Raw genomic sequence first — 20,845 nt, forward strand, 5'->3', positions numbered from 1 at the left:
GTCACTATCATACATTATTCTATTAATTACACCATCAAGAAAATAATATTTTGATAATTGATAATTTTCAGAAAACGGCGATGTGCGGTCATTCCATGGTTTCTACATACAAGCGAGTTTAAACTAGTGAAAGGATCATGCAACTATTCCTTCATTGACTAATATAGCTAAGTACGTCACCAAAACTAGCTATGTGCGTACTGCGTCAGCACTACGCGTGTACTGCTGAGAATTGTACATGTTGTGCCTTCGTGACAGACATAATTGATTCTTCTATGTACACCGAACGCCATGTTGTTTGCCTTGAGGCTGCAGTAATATTGTTCTGTTTTGTGAACTGCTCTAAGTGGCATTGCTAGACAGATTTCAGGAGACATGGTTAAACCAAGCTTTGATTCTACGCTTCATTCATCTAGCTTATTCTTTGTCGTGGATCAGATCTTAATACACGCAACAATGTAATGCATGATTTAAATACAGGAATATGTAAACTTAACTGTAGAATGTTTGCTATCTGATGATTGTAGAGCGTATGTCTGGACAATGTTTCTTCTTTCAAAGACGTGTAAGTGTTTTTTATTTTCGTAGGAAAGATAGTCTTTTGAAGTTTTGCAAATGCCATAGGATGCTTCTAAACTATCTATAGTAGTCATGAATGAGGTTGTCGATGACGTTGATATATAAAGTACTCTTGTCTGAAGCCATGTACCCCTACAAGATGTATTGAGTTTGTGACATCAATTCTGTTGAATTTGTTCGGTATTTTAATGAGAACTTATAAGCAACATGCTGTTCTCTGTTGACAACCTCTTACTTTACGTCGGTGATCACAGCATGTTAGTTGCTGATCATTACAAAAACACATGTTACACTATAATTACAACGCAATAACCTATTCCACGTGCACCGACTAATGAGCGTGTTTTGTACTGAAATTAATTTATTGCAAAATTAAATTGATCTGAAGTACTTTAATATAAGGTCAATGAGTACGTTTCTGCTGACTTTTAAATTAAGTTGATCGAATTTGCGGTTAGAAACGGACAATAATGGTATGTCACTAAATGAAGCTGCAGTCCAACTTACAACAATGCACGTTCTAAAATGAATTAAGAAACAATATATATCTAATTATTATTCTTTTAATAATTTCTTTGAAACGTGTTTTGAAATGTATACAATATATTTGTGATATATTATTTGTAATATATCTAATACAGGTACCGTGAGTCTGATATGTAGACAAATCTTGATGGTACTGTAACATGTGGAACTGTCAGGTCAGAGAGGGCTGCTGCATTACCACTATAATTAGATTGGCAGTAACAGCACCGCCCATTAAGGTGGGCGTGTCCGTGAATTAAACGACGATATATTGTGTAGGTACCATGTTTATCTTAGTGTCTTAATGGACCTCGCATGGGCTTTCAGTGTATTCAATTAAACAATAAACACTTAATCCATTAAGCATCATGCATACAGACTTGTTGTTTGTTATTTCTCATATCTTTATTTATATTTTATTAAAATCACCTAAGTTTGACTTGTATTATTCAAACCTGTTAATGATCATATTGCAGTGTTGACAATAGGTTTGGTTTGAGAGAGAATAACTTAATTCAAGTTTTAACATGACCAGCAATCATCGATTACAACAATGAATATGTAAATAGAATAGTAGTTTGTCTTAAATAATAGATCAAATTACAAAGAAAGTGATCGTGAGAAATCTTAATGTAACTTATATGTTTATCTTCACAAAGATTCAGTCGCGAATTTGAAATCTCAAAGATAAAGAAACCATTAGAATAACTAATGTAATTTACATGTTTATCAACAAACAAATTCGGTCGCGAATTCAAATTCTCGTGAATGTTTGATTAGGATAAGTAAAACAATCAAAATAACAAAACTTTTGTCTCAGTACTTGTTTAATGATATCCTTGCGAAGAAGTTGTTTGAAGAACGATCCCAAAAATAGAAAGTCGTATTATTTAAGAACTGACAGTTCTGAAAATGTGAATAAAAAAATGCATATACATTTAAATGTTTATCTTCATTTGAAAGCATGTCTTGGACCTAAATTGAAAATAACACTACAGTACATCAGGATTGAAGAGAAATAACTAGACGTAATAATTTGGAGCTGATGTTGATCATACAAAGTGTTGTAACGGCGCAATAAGATCAGTTTTGATCTGTATAATGAGCACAATTCTACAAGGGGTCCTTTAAGTATCCATTTATGATCATGCGATGGGATGAAGCAGACAAATTACTTCAGCCTCAACCTACAGGGTATGGAATGAAAACGACGATATCATTCTATCATTTCAGATTATATTCTACCAAAGAAGAAGTGGATTGAGGGCGCCAAGTACAATCTGGCGTTATTTTTACGTAACTTATGGGAAATTTAAGTTCAAAACCAAGATTGTTGTCAGTTTATAAATAGATATTTTAAAATATAGATCATCGCGAAGAAATTGATGCCGCTACCGCAAAATGGTTAATGCAGTACATGAGATATAAGATATGTGAAGCAACACTTCAATTAATGAAGAGATCTGATGGGAAATGTCATCTTTGTGTAATTATGCACAGCATGTGCAGCATGTACAGCATGTATCACATGTAGAACTTCATAAGAATGATCGTCTACTGTGAAAATGTATATTATTTGACATCACTAGAAACGAAGAGATTGATCTACTTAGGGATTATGATGGTGACAAAAAAATATACATTTAAATTGATTATGACATATACAATTTGGAAGGTTCGAAATGTAGTGAAATTCCAAAAACAGGAACCTAACTATCACCTCTACCTTCGCAATAACTAAAGAGAGACGGACAATTCAATTTCATAAAAGATCCCTTCCAATCACGTCAACAAGTATACCTGTTTCCTTTCTTACGTACATGGCATTCTTGTAAACCAGTTTAAACAGTTTCAAACCCCAGGTGTTTGGAATGTTACCAATATATCATATTGCATTTTGGCACACATAATTAACAAATCAGTAAGAAACCTATCAGAGAAGTTCGCGAAGAGCAGAAAGTTGTTCAATTGCAGAGAAGATCAAATGTACAATATGCATTCAAACACAAGACAAAATTACAATAAAACGCGCTCCAAAAACACAAGAAGACAATAAACTCAAATTACAGTCGTGATAGGTTCGAATACATTATTTTACATGCAATTTGTTATCGAACTCTACCCATTTAATCAAGCATACCAGATTTTGTTACGTTTAAAAGTTACATCCGCTAACACTTAATCTAAAGCTTTACCTCCACGTATCGACAAATAAAAGGACTGGCAGTTTTTCTTCAGGAATATTACAATGATTACCACCAGTGTAGGAAATTTACTACGTGTTTTGATTAATTATGTTTTTGGCCATTCGATTAAAACTCGAAACACAGGACATGCACAAACGATAAACTTCATCACGCGAGTGGATGCAAATCAGAATGTATAATCGAGTTAGATTTATTGTGTTCCCATATCTCGAAAATAAAAAGAAACGTTGCGGTGTCACGACATGTAAGTAAGATTATAAGACTCTTTCAAGCCCAGTGGTGTAGGATAGGGCAAGTCCACCCGAGGGGTTTTCAAATTTAGTAAAACCCGAGGCTTTGCAGAGAGTTTTGCCAAATTTAAAAACCCCGAGGGTGGAATTGCAGAATAAGCCCAGAAACCATTTAAATGCGCTTGGACTAGCCACCATTTCAAAAATATCAATTTATACTCTGAGCTTTGTATACGAAAACGAATCAGCCAGCCAGATTAAGCATATCCAATATTTGCAAACAATGTTTGCGCAGAAAATAAATCACATCTTTCTAACGTGTACGGTAAATATATCGTAAAAGGTTTTAATTTCATCACGTCGCATTTTCCGCATTGGGGCATCAGAGAGTTCCAAATTCGCGATGTCACGTCATTGTTGAGCCATTGTCACGTCTTGTCACGTGAAATGGGGTGTAAGATAGTTTCCTACACCATGTACAGCTCTATCTTACACACAGGAAAATTAGAGAGAGAAAATGCTGTTAAATTATCCGAAATAATACCATAGGCTGGAAATGAAGAACATTGTGGCAGTTGTTGAGGAAATATTTCCGCAACGAATTTCGCAATTTTAAAAGTGCAATGTGTATACTAATTCAGTTATACAAATTGTGTTTAAAGTTAAGATTTTATCACAATTAATTACCAGACAACGAAGATACGTTATTGTAATTCAATTTTCTGGGTTTATCTAGCCGCCAGGACTGAAATTATTAAATATATCGAGATACTACAAATCATCTGAAATGATCTACAATTGGGAGCAAACTTAACTTGATAGCCTAATGTACTGGAGTTGACAAGTAAAGTGAACTACAGTTCACAAGCGTGTGCACTGGGGTTAGATACAGTGTACAATTCTCTTTATCATAATCATTGTCTGGTTTTGATCAGTTAGTACATATTGTGAACTTCTCCCTGCCTCTCCACTTTAAAAAGATTGTAAAACATGCTACATGGTATGTAGTACTTAAAATACTAAAAATACTATTACTTAAACTCTTACTCTTACTTAAAATAATTGCAGCAGTATTCTTAAACTTTGACTCATGTACTAAACTAATATCATGCTCAAATGAAAGTTTTCTTTTCGAGTATATAAGCGATAACAAATATAAAAAAAGAGCGATAACTTGTTTAATTATCAGTGCATGTATATGCATGCACATGCATTAGTGGTGTAAAATTTATGATACTCTGTCTTATAGATAAACAGTCTTTTACTATACACATATGTATATATTACATTATATATGGGCAAGGAAGTAATAACGACAGTGCAGACAAAGAAATTTGTCAAATTTTCAGGGCGTTTTGCCCTTTGATCAAGACAAGAACATGAACATTTACATATAACAATATCTTACAGAGACCATGAAACAATAATACAATACAAAAATACACAAACAAACAGAAGTTACTTACATCAAATATGCTGTTTTAACTGCATATCTCCTCGGTTAGCTTGTAACCGAAGGCTAATTGTATATTATATTATATATAAAAAATATAGTTGAATCTCATATTAATCTAGGAACTATCGTAAACAAGACAAATATATGTACTATATATAATTAATCATTCATGATAGGTACCTTTGGTATTAACAAGAATGTAGGTTTTCTTTATCGATAATAAATGTGTCGGTATCCATACTGACTTTTCTACGGGTAAATTTTACCTGTGTGAACCCTGGTATAGGAGAAACTATGGCTGGGGCGACCTGATGGGGTTTGTGTAACAGAGGGTATGAGGATCTGATGTCAGATTACAAAGGCACTAACAGTCACAGGGATAGACTACTAAAGTTTAATCTATGATGACTACACATCATTACATCAGCCACACGAGAGTTTTCATTTCATTGTTTAGAATCATTGACAGAGACGAGTGTATGTGCCAATAACCTACTTATTAATTAGAAACAAAAATCTACCACCAACCCCATTATACCCTCCCTCCCTCCTTCTTATGACAATGATGATAGTGATGATGATGATGATGATGATGATGATGATGATGATGATGATGATAATGTAAAAAGTCTATGTAAAAAGGTACCACCCGAGCTGGTGAAATTGAATAGTACACCAGAGTGTCAGACTTGGGACTTAGAGATCTATATAAAACAATAACTATTACAGTTACATTTTATAGGCAAAGCCACCATGAGATTGGGTGAAACAATTACATCAAATTTTCTTCATCTGTGCTCTATAAATGTAAGTGTATACATGTACGTAACATCATCGCCAGGTAAATCCAAGTCTCTAATACTGTCCACTGAGTTACCGGTCAGCTGAAATAAGTCAATTATCTTTTTCATTGAACCATGTAAATTCAGTGGTACCCAATACCAGACACACTTGACTGATTTAAAAACCAAGTAAAGTCATGTCACGAAATTAAGAACCGTGCTAGTGATAACGAAACAACAAGGCACACTTTTGAGCGTAATCAAAACATCAACATCGATATCGCACAAGGAAACGTAATATCCCAATAAGATCATGATGGCGACCTATGTATGCTAGTCAACAGTCACAAGCAGTCAACATCTTTCAAGGAAATCAGGATATGTTTTGCATTGCTGTAAATACCGAATTAATTGTGACATGTAGAAACATGAATGTAACTGTCATGAAACGGAGAGTTCACAATCCAAAAATCATCATGCTTCGTAAAAAAGACCGCCACAGTTGGTCATGTTGATATAAAGATCCAGGTAAACAACTGAGGTTATATAGTCTGTAGCATCTTTGTTGCCAAGTTCTAGAAGATATATATGATCAACGTGGTCAATTAATGTGTTACTTTTTAAAGACAGCACAGCATCGGTATGTTTTAAAGTAAAATTGAAGGATTTGGCAAGTTTTTTGTTACCAGCCCTGATAAGTTCGTCAATAAATTCAGACTCTTATCAAGTCGGTTAAGAGTTTGTATGCACAGGAATGCTGGAAAATCATGAAACCAAACTCAACGAAGATACTGCGAATCAAGTACTCAATGATTCTCCAAAATAGTTTATAACCAAACAAGGGAGGTTCATATCCTTTTAATCATCTTAATCGTTACATTTATCTTATCATGAAATTTATACTTCAAAAATCCAAAGTTGCAGAAAAAAATAATTATTGATAGACGTATATCAAGATATTGCTTTTGCTTATTGTAACCTGATACTATTCTCGGATGCGAATTTATCCTATTATATTGATATAAAATGATGATCTATTCCGAAAATTGGATATTTATCTTAATCAATCATATTTGGTTTCTCCCATATCTAATAAATATATACACCACCTTATGTTGACGTCTCAAGCTCATAGTGTTTGTGAATCGAAAGACATGTAATTGGCCAGGAGTAATGGCACCTGTGACATTTAACACAGAAATAAGGAAACCTACCTTCAACTATGATCTGTATAATTAAACCCGGGTAGTTTGTCTGTAACGACAATGGTAGAAGTAATATCTTAATAAGTAACTATGTGTATTGTGCCATCACTAGTGCTGTAATGTGTGTAGGTGGTCTATTACAAGGGTATTACACATACTCTCCTAATTTTCTTAACAACCCTTTCTGTAGAGTGTAGAGGGACGATGTGGCACTGACGCCTGTTTTTTTTTCTATCATGACTATGTCATGTAACTAACTGTTACTTGATATATGTCACTATTATCGAAGTTAACTAATTCACGTGTTCTTGGTTTATAATATAACAAATCAATAGCAAAACAATTTTGACTATTGTTGATATATATAAATTATCTCTAATTTCTAGTGTCATCATAATCAAGGTTCACATGAACCCATTGGACATAAAATCATACGTCTTTATTGTTGTATAATTCCTGGGTAACCATTTTTTTGTTGAGTTCGCTGGCAAGTCTTTCCAGTAGACCTACTAACCCTGTGTGCTTTTTTTTTATAAGGTTTTATCCATTTAATAACTTACATGTATCAGGGCATGTACACAGGTCTAGTCAAACAATGTCCGTCAATTCCACGTGTACCGACATTAATAACACGACATTTATTGACCACGTGGAATTAACATATTCTTCTACATCAGCCACTTTCAAATAAACTGCATGCAAGGCATTACAATTTCGATTATCTGTTCTTAACTTTCCCTTTCTTGACAGTAAGATCCATGTTTCGCCCATCTACAGTGTTTACGTGCCACATATGACTCAATATTCATGGGCCTGCTGCAAATATAACAATATCCTGATATATTTCAATGATGCCTGACATAGTTACAATCAGGTCTTTCGAAAAATGAAGATCAATTATGACTGTTGGCATGTAACTCTCTTTGAGGACGTGACCAAACTTGGATTTCACCTTGTATTACTATGCGTGTAAACAGGACGATAATGTTACCTGTACATATACGTGCACAACATATACACACCAATTAAGATATACATTATGTCATTTAGGTAATCGAAATTGCATTAGACACACTTATTCAACTAAACGGTTAATATTACATCGAGTTCAAGCAAAATAATGGAAAAAAAGCATCCAGGTACTTGCCATATGAATGTAGCTCATTTGTATCAGAAGTAGAAACTCTTTGATACTGGAAAAATAATCAAAATGCTTTTCATGTCTTCTTTAGCAAAATATTTCCGATAATCAGCCAAATCAAATATTATATGGACACTACATACATAGTGGTTTAGCGACACTTTATACATGTTTTGGAATTACACAGAAGTATTTAATAATATTGCCCCATCGATTGTATTTATTTTCAATATATTTAAACATATAACTTTCAGATCTATAGTATTAACATACTGTACACATATGTGATTGTTCTATGGGTATCAATATAATGTATATGGCTTGGGTTTTGTACAAGAAAATCATGTCAAGTTCGTGCTGTGATAAATTTGCAGTTTGAAAACTACTCGGAAAATATTATGCCTAAACACGGTCCTCGTAAAGATATAACTTACTGCAATATATCAATGAGATGACTGTCAAAATTAAAAATCACAGAAACACTAACTAGGGAACAAACAAAACAAGTAATAGTTCAATATAAATAAAATATTAATCTCTATTAGTAAAGTGTTATTGCACAATATTGAACACAAAATAATACATGTAAATATGATAGACATTGTTAAATATAAATGTACAAAAATAGTGTTAGGAGGCATGTGCTACGCTTTCGGAACTAAGACTATGGAAAATGATGACATTTGTTTCCTGCCATCCTTCTGCAAGTACTTCATGTAGTCAACAGTAAAGGGGTGACTTTATAAACAACCGTCAGAGGTACAAAATAGGTATCTGGCATCATAACAAAACAAAACAAAAACAAAAACAAACATTATATTATGATTATATATGCAAACAACAATATCAAAATGTATCAAATCATACGTTTAAGGACACTAAGGAAGTTACGAAACTTTCTTTCCTAAGGATACGAAACAAGGAACTTTCATTTAACCAATGAAACGTTTACATTAATTTTTTATCAAGAAACACTCATCTAAAAGTAAGACCGGAAAACAGATGAAAAACCTAAAAATGAAAAAATATCTAAAAAATAATGCAGCAAAACCATGGGCTAAGGAAGGATGTACCAGCCGTACTCGTATCTTCCATTAAATCAATGTGTAAGTTATCAATAATCTAACACTATTTAATCAAATAAGTTGTGTAACATAGTCATCTCCACAACACAGATTATTATAGGACATAAAAAACATAAAGGGTCCTGTGTTTATTCAGGAAAGATTCACGAGTTATTTCCCTTGTCACTTACTTGTCTTGTTTGGTCATTTAACGCGCATTATTATAAAAACATCATGAAATATTCATATTCTGGATAAAAAAACGATAAAAAAGGATCACCTCATTTGCATAAGAAAGAGAATTTATCATGACGGAACACAACACTATGCAGCATTATTTGTGTAACCGTCAGAGATAGAACTATATATGTTGAAATTCTCATATCGCTAAAGGAACATTATAAAATCAGGTGATCGGGTGTTATATAGCGCACTCGACTTTGAACCAAGAAGACCAGGGTTTGATTCCCCGATTAAACATGAAAAGGTAATCGACTACCTGCTCGACCACGTGGGCACTGTTAAAACCCACATTAAGACCTATGCATGCTTACAATCTCGCCGAGTGACTATTGCAAGTTATACAAAAAATAAAATCAAAAGTAAGTCATAACACGTGATGATACAACAATGTTTGTAATATTGCGTGATGCTTAAATCATGCAAGTACATGCAATATCATGTGACGATAAAATCATGTTAGTAAATATCACGTGATGATAAAATCTTTTTAGTAATATCACTTGATACTTAAAACCATGTTAGTACATGTAATTGTTACGTGATGAAAAAACCATGCTAGAAAAAATCACGATATGACAAAATCTGGTTAGTAATATCACGTGATGATAAAATCTTGTTTGTAATATCACGTTATGATATCACGTGGTAATCATGTTTTAATCATATACTGTATAGTGCCAACATCAAACTTCAAAAGTACATTACTTATTTCAGTAAACCTGTTTTTTATGTATCAACAGAAATGAACATACACGAAAATATATGCAAATCTGTTATGGGCCGTCATCACAGAATAAATACACCTTGTTCGTTGTCAGTCTTTATAAAACTTCTATAAATGTTCATTGTCAGTCTTTATACACCCTCTATAAATATTGCATTGTCATCCTTCAAAGTACTTAAGCAGATGTGTATTTCCACTTTTCTTAAGAGCTTCCTTAACTTTAGGTAGATGACTTACTGGCTTTTTACTCAGAACATCAAGCAAATTCCTACGTCTGTCTCCGCCTTCGTTCTGCAATGATAAATAATAACTATAGTAAAAGCCATTAAACACACAGTATCTGTTGACACTGGAGAGAAATAAGTAAGCAATGATTTCAAAGGCTTTCTTTTATAAGTTCTTATACAAATATGACATCAACGAGTTAATAAAAACGCATTTTAAATATATTAACATTTCAATTTTAAATGTACATATCATGTGTATTTTTAAAATAAATTACAAAAATAAAACAGCAGAAGATTATTTTTTTTTATCAGAAATTATGTTTTAACCTTTGATATTCATCCTGGATAAACAAAAGTCTGAATTGATTTGGAGTATACTGTATAAATTCTGTACAACCCATTAAACATAATACTTGTATTGCACTTATTGAAAGGAAACACGAGTCTTTTTTTTCTCCGAGATTAATCAATGTCATATGATTATAGTGGAGAAACACAGAATCGTTTGTCCCTACAAAAAGGTCAATAAATATTTTATTAAGCAGAAATGAAACAATAACACAACGGTAAAAATGATCAGGTTGATGCGCCATTTTGTCGTCTACTTCAGTCACTCGGAACACACTTGTGGTGTTTATTATTTTACTTGAGAGGCTCCAAATAAGGGAAATCTGTCCGGGGAAACTCGAGCTCGTGAGGGCGACATGATGTTTGATTATCCTGTCATATGATCCAAATTAGACAAGCTGTTATAGAGATGAGGTATATTAATTGTAATCAGGGTACCTTTTTTCTGATATCTTCGTTTTGTTGTCCTGTCAATACGCCGTCTTGTAACAAATAATCCATAAATTCATTTTCACAGAGGGAATTCTGGATTCTAGCGTAGTTTGGACTGATGTATTTGCTCAACATTTCAAGCGATCTGTCATCACGCGGATTCGTATTTTTTCTGTTCAACCCTTCATTTATCTTGCTGCTGATCGTTTTCACGTGAACGTTTGTTTTTTCGACTGTTCCCCGTGTACCTTTAATTACTGTCATCATTTCACATTGCTGGTCTCTCAATTCAGACAGAGAAGTAGATTGCAATTTAGCTTCGTGTTGAGCGGCCTTCATTACATCTAGAATTTGCGTTTTATGTTCATTGTCATTGTTTTCTTTTTGACTCAATTTTCTTTCCAGAGATGCCAGCGTTTTTTGTACCTGCTGTAGTTGTTCACCTACTCCGCTTGTGGTTTCATTAGTTTCCTTTAGAGACGTCTCCTCTGACAGACCTCGACTGGGATTATCTGAAAAAATAGGAAGTAATCTGGTCAGTATAATCCTTATGTTCTGATATGCATTTTTATACTGCTGGTTAGATTATGAAATAGTTTTGTATGCTTTTTACGAAAGTAATTTTGTTTAAATCGCGAGAATTATCTCGCTAAAACGCAAGATAATAACGATAAAACACAAGTAAAGTATCAGTGTTGTTTAACCTGAATTATATCAAATGTGAATCAACTTTGGCAAATGTATGTAGTTATGTTTTCAAATTGTAATCTGAGAGCATCGAGGAATTTTCCTTCCTCACCTTGCCCACCCGTAACTTATATAATAAGAACAGAAGACTGAATTCTACATGTTTATTCTTAGAAGGAAATCCCTTAGATTAACAAGAAGTGGTAGTGTATGTTTTGAGCAAAAAAAGCCCTGATTATTTATATGGATATGATATGTGCAAAACGGATTCATATTTTCCATAGAACACTGTGTATGAATTAAGTGTAAAGAGGAAAATAATAATTGCTGATTTCGGTATATTGGTTGTTTACGGACACATCTTATTAAAGGGATCAGAAATGAAAAGAGATTAAACAGGAGAATATAAAGCAATTTTTTGTTTGTCTAGAGGGAGAAAGTCTATTTTGTACCTCTTAATTAATTGAGATTGCATTTCAGGCATCTCGAGGAAATCACCGAGACTTAAAATAGATATAAGGTAAGTTGTTTCACTTAATAAAAAAACATATATATCTCAGATATAACAAACATTCAGTTGAAATAATTGTAGATGCTTGAAAGATAAATAGCCGTGTATAAAGCTCTTTGCGTAATTTAAATTAAGAGAATCCCCCACAAAACTTTCAAAATCATGAAGTTCACGGCATGATTCACTTGACGTCATACAGTATATTTCATACATTCACGCCATTGTCTATAACAGCATATGAAGCATATTTTAACACTGAGTGTGAATATGTAAATCTACTGGCACTATCGACAAAGGCACCTTCTTTATTACAATGTAAACAACTTTTACCGACACATGGCGATATGATGTTGATCAGAACGCTTATTGACATACGTCGGTATCTGTTTAGATGAATAAGTAACAGTGTGTGCGTGACCTGTTTTAAATAGCAAATGTATTTTTTTATTTGAGTTGCATGCGAAACCATGGTGACATATAGCAAAATAGTTGCTGACAGCTGTCGTCACCATTTTGTTTCCATGCTCTAAGATAAGTATTGTGTTTAAGAGAAAAAACGTACGCGCTTAAAAGAGAGAATTAAATCAGTTTAACGAGATGATTGTCGCATTAAAACGGGATAACCTACGTGTTCTAATATCTGAATGAGATAATTTACGCGTTTAAACGTAAGGTTTGTTAGGCGTTTGCAGTGTATATTACAGTACCTGTACATAAATCCAGAGTGCAGCCCGAAAACATGAACACTGGCAATCCGGACTCTACCATAGGAATGCTGACCACAATCTGACTGGTCGTTGGTTCATGTAGTACGTTATTTCGTAGAACGGGCTGTGTCAGATATTTCGAAACTACCTGGTATCCGAAACCTTTTCTTGATAAGGTCATATGACTGAAATGTTCCTCGGACATTGCTCCTATCTCGCAGACCCCGTCATGTTTTGTTCGTGTCACCTTTAATCTTATCTCCTCATTTGCTTTCAATAGTCTGTTTCCAAAACAAACAGACGTATCCTCAATGTTACGTCTAAAGGTAGATTTGTCTGCACTAAGCAGCTCCGATTGACACCCTTCTGTATCATCACTAAAGGTTAGCTGATCTTCCTTTTCACCACCTAAAATAAAAATTGAAGTCAATCAAATCGAAAAGCTGCAAATGTTTATGATATTAAAATATAACATAAACAAAATATGTTTTATAGCACATTTGTCATCCTGCTTATGTAAACAAGTGGTTCTAAACAGTGCGGTTAAACAATGTTTGAATTGGAATACACTTGAGATCAAAATAACATTGAGCAAAACATGTTGGAAAGAATATCCGTAGCAGATATTGATATAGAACGGTTTATAGAGTGCGCACTTAATCACATAATCCAATGATGTAATATAGCCTGTTTCAGTATGAGTATGTTTGTTCCTTTTCAAATCAAAATGACAGATATACTAACACGGTAACTCTAACATACCTTCTGTCACTATGGTAATTAAGCTGATGTTTCCCTGAACGTTTAAAAAGAGGAGCCATGGCTTCTCTGTGTCATTCTCCACAGCTCTCAGTCGTCTAGTATGACCATCGCCTGGTTTGCTTTCTTCTTCCAAAAATAGATCGGTGGTACCGCTGCCTGACATGAACATACCATCCTGAATGTGCATGCAGTAGATATGCGTGTTGTATGTGTCTTTGTCTAACGTAATTTTAGTTTGTTGTACAAAAGTCTCTGTATTCTGGGTCACAAAGATGTCGACTTTTCCTTTTCCCTCCACTATCAGTTTGTATCGCCGACCAGGCACTAACGACGGGCGTGTTCGTAAAACACATGTTCCAAACGCCTGCTCCTGTGCAGACTTACTGTCATTATGTACTTGGGCATTTACTGAATGGCAGGCACTAAATTTTAGATCCACGGTTTCCATCTTGTCATCTTTAAAAGAAAGCAAATTTTATATAAAAAAAAAAATAATCCATTTTAGCATACCATTCTACATACAACATTATATGCTCTACTGTTTAAAGTGACTTGATACAGAGAAGCCTGTATGACCCAATGTGAAAGCTAGGATATAATTCTTCCAAACCTTTATTTCGATCAAACGCAAGAATCACAAAAACTATTAGTAGTTTTTCCTTCTATTTACAGTGCACAACACCAGAACAAAAACCATAACAAATATTAAGATATCTACTCTTTCTAAACTGATATACGCAGCTCCCGTGCGAAGAATTGAACAAGTTATTCATGATTGAATGGTATGCACTTGTGACTAGTGGCTTCTTTTCAGTGCTTAAATGAAGGCTGAGACTAAATCTGAAATACGCTCCTATATGAAAGCACGGTGTGATTTACAGATACCGCCAAAACAGAAACATGCAGAGGTGTGTAGCATAAAAGGCACCTCCGCCATCACACTGAAAACAGGTGGACGAACACAGAGAGGACACACAGTTGATGCAGAATCAAAGAAGAAAATAACTGCTGTGAAAGCAATAACTAAGGACGACGATCGCAATGGGCGGATTGGTCGAGTGGTTAACACTCCGGCCTTCCACGCAGGCGACCGGGGTTCGATCCCCGAAGTCGCCGTACGCATGGATATTCAGAGAAAGTGTTTTTCTCCTGCCAACACACCTCCAACAATCCAGGTGGAGTGGAAATGGTCTGGGGCGGATGTTGCGGTATCTGTGCTGTAGCATTCAAGTGAGGTGGCACTATAAATGATACCGTTAGAAGCACGGTCCCACTACAAACAGAACACAATACATCTCCAGTACAAACACAGGCATAACACACATAGGGAGATATCAGTCAGGTGGCATAGGACTAGTAGTTAGCGCCTGATAAGGCAGCTCCTGCGAATTCTTCAATATTGTATTGATTGATGTATATGATAATTGTATTGACTGTATAAAACAGTATCTCTATGTACAGTAAAGCGCTTTAGAGTGGCTTATGTTAGCTAGATAGGGCGCTATATCAAATGTTGTATATTTATTTTATTTCATTTATTTATACTGTTTCTGAGATAGCTTATAAGGTTGGCACTGCCATGTAATCTTCAAATGGCAGCACACATCACATTCTGATCAAGTGCTTGAAATTAGTAACACTTTGTGCCCGATAAATCCCCCGTTTGAAGGCATCTGAACAAAATGCAAAGAAATGTGCTTAAAATATATTGAACTAGAATTATGTCAGTGTGACATTACAGCCGCTCACCACTTTAAATCTAATTGCTTCAGTAACACGTTGAGCATCAATGTCTACTAAAATACCTCAGATATGTGTTCTGTATTCTGCTAATTGAAAATCAGGTCATGTGATGATGTTGCCTTTGGGATTTTCAAAATCAATCGCCTCTTATTTTCACCCTCTTTAAGTGTGACGCATTGTTGTAATTTCATTAAATAGCATCCTCCAATGATGTGACATGAGCATTTACGTGCAGAATGGCAATCGGTGAATGGATAATAAAGAATAGGTGCATTTTGTGCTTGTGAAATGAAGGTTAATTAACAGTAGTGGGAAAACATGGAGAAAAGAGACATTGTACTATTTTATTTTTATTTATTTTTTATTCATATCAATATATAATTATTAATATATGTAGCGACTATATTTACCGTCATTGAATATACAAAATTTCACAAATGTTCTTGGAATATATTTGAATTATATTTCTCAATGTGACTTTAACAACGTAAGAGTTATTTCCCTTACACCGAATTGGATACTATTTTGACACGGCGCGGCTATTGTGTCATGTTCTTAAATTGTTGCACTTTCATAAATCAATACACAAGAAATAGCATGCTGTGTTACAGAAATGTTTGATAAACATACACAGTTCACATATCGTCTCGTCTCAGAGCCATTACCGTTATCATCCTAAGCACGATATGTCATATTACGTTCCCGTTTCAAACATCAAAATAGAGGTTATACTTCATCACTCATACGGTTTATAGGTATATACATTTACTTCTTCCTTCTACAGATAAAGTCAATGCTTGAAAGTCTTCACTTGTGCTTTCTCGTATCATATGTGTTTCACACGCGTAACACTCCTCAGACCGCAATCCGAGTTGCTAAAACGCTCAAACCTAGTGCACGAATTTCACCACCACAACACTCGTAGAATGCACCGGAGATGAACATTTTGTTTTCAGCAATTATTTAAAGTTTGGATTATTATTTTGAGAAGAGTATCAGAAGACTTTATGTAACCCACAGGTTAGTGTCAGAGATTCTACTTTCTATTTACGATAACGAAACGATATAGCGGAAGCATGCACGACTGAATTATGCGCACGCACCCCGAACGGAAGTGGGTCCGTCATTTCGTTCTCTGGACAGAATTAATAAGCCGCCCGGCTCTCGCCAGGAGCGGCTTAAAAAGTACGGTTATTGCGACTCAAGAAAGTTATTTCAGTTACTAACTCAGACCTGGGTCTTTTACACTGCCAAGGTTTACAGATACAAAGTACTGAAGCCTGTTAAAAGATTCTACATGAAAAAAAGCGTCCAAGTGAATGGTTGAATGGCATCCTGGTAATTCATGTCAATTATATTTCATCCTACAAAACCAATATTGAACAGGTGCTTTTAAAGCAAGCAAGATAAAGTAGTACGGATTGACCACCCACCCTATAACACACCAGATCTAAGTCCCTGTGAATTCTTTCTGTTTCCTTTCCTTAAGAAAATGCTCTCTGGGAAAAGGTATGCTTCTATGAGTGTTTTGCCAGTTTACGAAGGGGAGACTTCCACACAGCGTTTACATCATCGATAGAGCGAATGCGAAAGCATATTTCTGCTCAGGGGGATACGTTTTTCCCGGTCCTGTTCCCTCCAAAAAATGACATCTGAGAACGAAAACACGGACCGCAGAATCGCAGGTAACATACTGTCTATAAAGATTCATCAGACCAGATTCAGGCGTTTCAAAGTTATTGCCCAAACAAGAATATGGACCTGACTGACGGAAGAATGGATCAAAATTGCGCAATCCTAGACCTAGCCTTACCTCGATTTAACCGGTAGTGGACTAATAATCAAGACATTGCCTAATATCAAGATAAAACCATATATCTGTGTTTACATCCAAGTATTGCCCGATAGAATTCGTGTATTATACAATAGTTATAAATCAAACATTACACTGCTCAACATGTGCCATGACAAATGAATTTATGTATTGATTAATACAAAGGTTTTTATTTATATGAAATGTCTAGAGCCGATACATATTAGATACGTGTTAATGGGAAATAGCATACCGACTACAGATTCATACTAAAAATAAACATTGTTATTTGTTATTCTGATAATGTACACATGCATTCAGTATATACTTACTGTCAGGAAATGGTTGTCCTGTAATATATAGGTTGATCTAACAGAAGCAGCGTGTTTACCAACCACCCGTTACATGTCTATTTACAATACTTACCTGTTCGTTGATATTTTAAATGTCACTTCATACTCTATAAAACTGGCACTTTAGCTCGAATGAATAGTGGGAAACGGTTCAACAAACATAGCCTTTATCGGTTAGATAATAGCATGGAGTTCTGTTGTCTTCCTTGTACAGAACGGGCGTGTTTGTGTGTAAGTATGGCGTGTTTCTTTAAATAGATATTCCATTGTTCAACATGTACATTTATAACGGTACTGGGAAAACCATTCTGAAGTCTACACTTGTGTTATATCCATACCTTTTCTCTGTGTTAGTTTGTGAGTACTTCGAAGGTCGGAATGAATTTTGTTATCTGACAAAAGAACTGTGACGATTCTAAAATATTGTCCTACATGTTCAAGCTTACTGGAAACGAGATATACATTGCACACTCTTCAAACGATCGGTAGGATATGGTCAGATTTTCCACCATGAAACGACGTCGGTATTTGTTCTATTACTAACATGATGATCTAGAAAACATATACTTACCTTCAGAAAAGGGTGGCTCTCGATCGTAAAGGCTGATCTAATGTTACTAGCATACCAGGTATGTATCTAACACTCGCTATAAACTCCACGCTTGAACGCATTATTACGAAGGCCGATAGCAGCCGTCTAAAATATCCTTCTTATAACACTGAAAAGTGCAGGTGGTGTCAAACACTATTTAAAAGTAAATGTTTATGACAAATGTACATTTTCTTTAAAATCCTGATTATTAAAGCACATGATATAAATGTGAGAACTGAACGTTATTTAAATGAATTGAATTGTCTCTCATACACGACAAGATAATTCATCACACGGCAATTTGTGTAATATAAGAACGTTGATATATCAATGGTTTGCAGTTACAGATATCCATATTTCCTATACAATTTTCAATGTTTCGGTTCTGTAGCCTTATATTTCTTTCATTTACATAAATGTGCGACAGGAAAATAGGCCAGGAAATGTGTGAAGAAAAACGTTTAGGTTTACATTAGAATATTAATGATGTGACGTCAAGAAATGAGAAATAATCAGTTGAAAATCATGGAAAATATTGTAATAACCATGTAAAAAGGAATAACGCGATAACTTTTCGTGTGCAAACTAAGTTTGGAAAATGGAAAAATGGAAAATCGTCTGGACTGGTTTATATTTATCCAGAAATCTCGGCAGAAAAGTTGTACTTAAAATTATAGCCAGTCCGAGCGAATTTTCATTTTGTTTCTGGGCTAATTCTGGACTCTCTCATATCCACAAAGGTATGATAGGAAACAAAACACTCAAGATATAATATCTGTATTTGTGCAATGCCTTATCAAGCCTCAAGTTTTAATTAATTTGAAAACCCTGCTGGTTAAATTTATAATATAAACAAAACAACTATATAAAAAAAACAAGGCTGATTATATTAGCTGTAAGAAGTACTTTCAAATCCGGGAGATTTTCTAAAGTTTCGGAATACTGTCTAGTAAATTACTTTTGGTGTCGCGGCCGGCAAAGGCCTTAATTTTATTCATAATTGTTAACCAGAAATGCATCGTCAAAAGGTATGTGAATGGTCAGTAGAGGCTTTAAGCACCCGAATGTATTTCTTAATCCCCAGTAAGTAATAAAAATCAAGATCTGTAAAGTGTTAAGCCTTGGCATGACTGTTTACTTTGAAACTGACAAAAGCTACACTTTTCAGCGGTAATAGTAGGAGCGTTTTGACAGCCGCTATCGGCCATCGTACTTTCTTGATACTTTTGTAATAAACACCCGAATATATGTTCTGTAGATAATAGCGAGGGACTCTATTATCCTACTTGTAACGGGTGTGTGCATACCTATGACGTGTCTTCCATAAATAGACCATTGGAAATTTACAGTTTTTTGGTACGAATATAATGATACCGGGAAGTCCATGACCTAGTTAATACATGTATTGAAACGATATTATGATGCAACACGCCGTGTGCAAATGAGACGTCTACATTTGAGGTTTTTTATAACATGTTCAGTCGGTTTTTGTTTTGGCTGGTGGCGCAGTAGATAGACGACCGGTGTTTGAACGTGAAAAGGTATTGGGTCACCTGCCCGACCACATGAGTTTTCTCCGGTTACTCTGGTGTCCTCCCAACGTAAGACCCTCTACATGCGTTATTCCATCCATTGTTTCATATAATGGTTGTAAAAATAAATGATTACCTATTGTTCAGATGTTCAGAGTTATTGTCCAATGATATGAGTATAAGATAAAAAAGACCGCAGATTTGGACACTCCTATCTAAATATAGACGAAGCAGTTGAACTTGGAGTATATTTAAGTACTTCACGATAGATTGGTACGAGACAGAATGGGAACAGACAGGTAAAGATTACAAATCAAAGAAAATCAAATGGGTTTTGATATTTGTAGAAGAAAACGCTGACTTCAGAAAGAACAGATAGTCACACCCCTTTACGGTGATGCAATTTCAATTAAATATGCTGATAATTGTTGAACTAACTATGGACCAAGAACTATCAACAAACTCTACATACTTAGAGCACAAGAAACAAAACTAGTACTTACTTTCAGAAAAATGGTGTCATCGAGCGTCAAGTCTAATTTAACGCTACCAGCTTGTTTTCGTATCACACGCTATGTAAACATCGTTATTCCACAAAAATAGCACTATGTACTGAAATTTGCGAACGGTATGCCGTGGTTATTACTTCCATCGGCCAATCAAATACCGTGTTTGTCTCAGATGAATTAGAAAAGCTTATACCAAGGCCACGTGAGGTTCAACGTGTATACATAGTGTGAATATAAAGAGGGCGAGTATTGATATATTACCTCTGGTTTACAATGTTAACTGAAATCATGATACTCTTTACCTGTTTTATAACCTTACCCGAACTTCTGTACAGTCAATATACAATAACAACTGTTACAATGTAGTTTTATTCAATATATGTATGCAAGCAATACATTACTCCTGACTACTCAGATCAGTATTTCGGTATCCCCGCTCCCAACATACACGTGAGATCAAGCTTAATATCGTG

At 34.8% G+C, this 20,845-nt stretch overlaps 2 protein-coding genes across 5 annotated transcripts in view; one reads left to right on the forward strand and one right to left on the reverse strand.

Annotated features, from left to right (window-relative positions):
* The window catches only part of LOC110447578 (fatty acid-binding protein homolog 6-like), a 35,366-nt gene extending 33,891 nt beyond the window's left edge, over positions 1 to 1,475 (forward strand). The window contains exon 4 of the mRNA XM_021493362.1: positions 72 to 1,475. Within this exon, the coding sequence (XP_021349037.1) occupies positions 72 to 122 (51 nt within the window). The 3' untranslated portion in view covers positions 123 to 1,475. The remainder of the gene's footprint in view (positions 1 to 71) is intronic.
* LOC110447577 lies at positions 442 to 20,457 on the reverse strand. 4 transcript variants are annotated; one of them, XM_021493360.1, is made up of 5 exons: positions 20,367 to 20,457; positions 13,831 to 14,286; positions 13,069 to 13,476; positions 11,170 to 11,675; positions 442 to 10,447 (listed from the first exon to the last, which is right to left on the reverse strand). In XM_021493360.1, the coding sequence occupies exons 2-5, from the start codon at positions 14,276 to 14,278 to the stop codon at positions 10,316 to 10,318; spliced, it is 1,494 nt and encodes a 497-aa protein (XP_021349035.1). In that variant the 5' UTR covers positions 14,279 to 14,286; positions 20,367 to 20,457; the 3' UTR covers positions 442 to 10,315. The 4 variants fall into 4 exon arrangements, with proteins under 4 accessions (XP_021349035.1, XP_021349033.1, XP_021349034.1 ...); XM_021493358.1 differs by lacking the exon at positions 20,367 to 20,457 and adding an exon at positions 18,311 to 18,451; XM_021493359.1 differs by lacking the exon at positions 20,367 to 20,457 and adding an exon at positions 17,813 to 17,944.
* Positions 20,458 to 20,845: the final 388 nt, after the last annotated feature.

This window comes from Mizuhopecten yessoensis, unplaced genomic scaffold (assembly GCF_002113885.1).
Source record: "Mizuhopecten yessoensis strain PY_sf001 unplaced genomic scaffold, ASM211388v2 scaffold3459, whole genome shotgun sequence".
NCBI lineage: Eukaryota > Metazoa > Mollusca > Bivalvia > Pectinida > Pectinidae > Mizuhopecten > Mizuhopecten yessoensis.

Excerpts from the sequence above, each read along its gene's own strand:
- LOC110447577 (XM_021493360.1), bottom strand. The coding sequence starts at position 14,278 with ATGGAAACCGTGGATCTAAAATTTAGTGCCTGCCATTCAGTAAATGCC. Across the intron at positions 13,477-13,830 it reads AATTACCATAGTGACAGAAG|GTGGTGAAAAGGAAGATCAG; the intron begins GTATGTTAGAGT and ends TTTTTATTTTAG. Across the intron at positions 10,448-11,169 it reads ACGAAGATATCAGAAAAAAG|AACGAAGGCGGAGACAGACG; the intron begins GTACCCTGATTA and ends TTATCATTGCAG.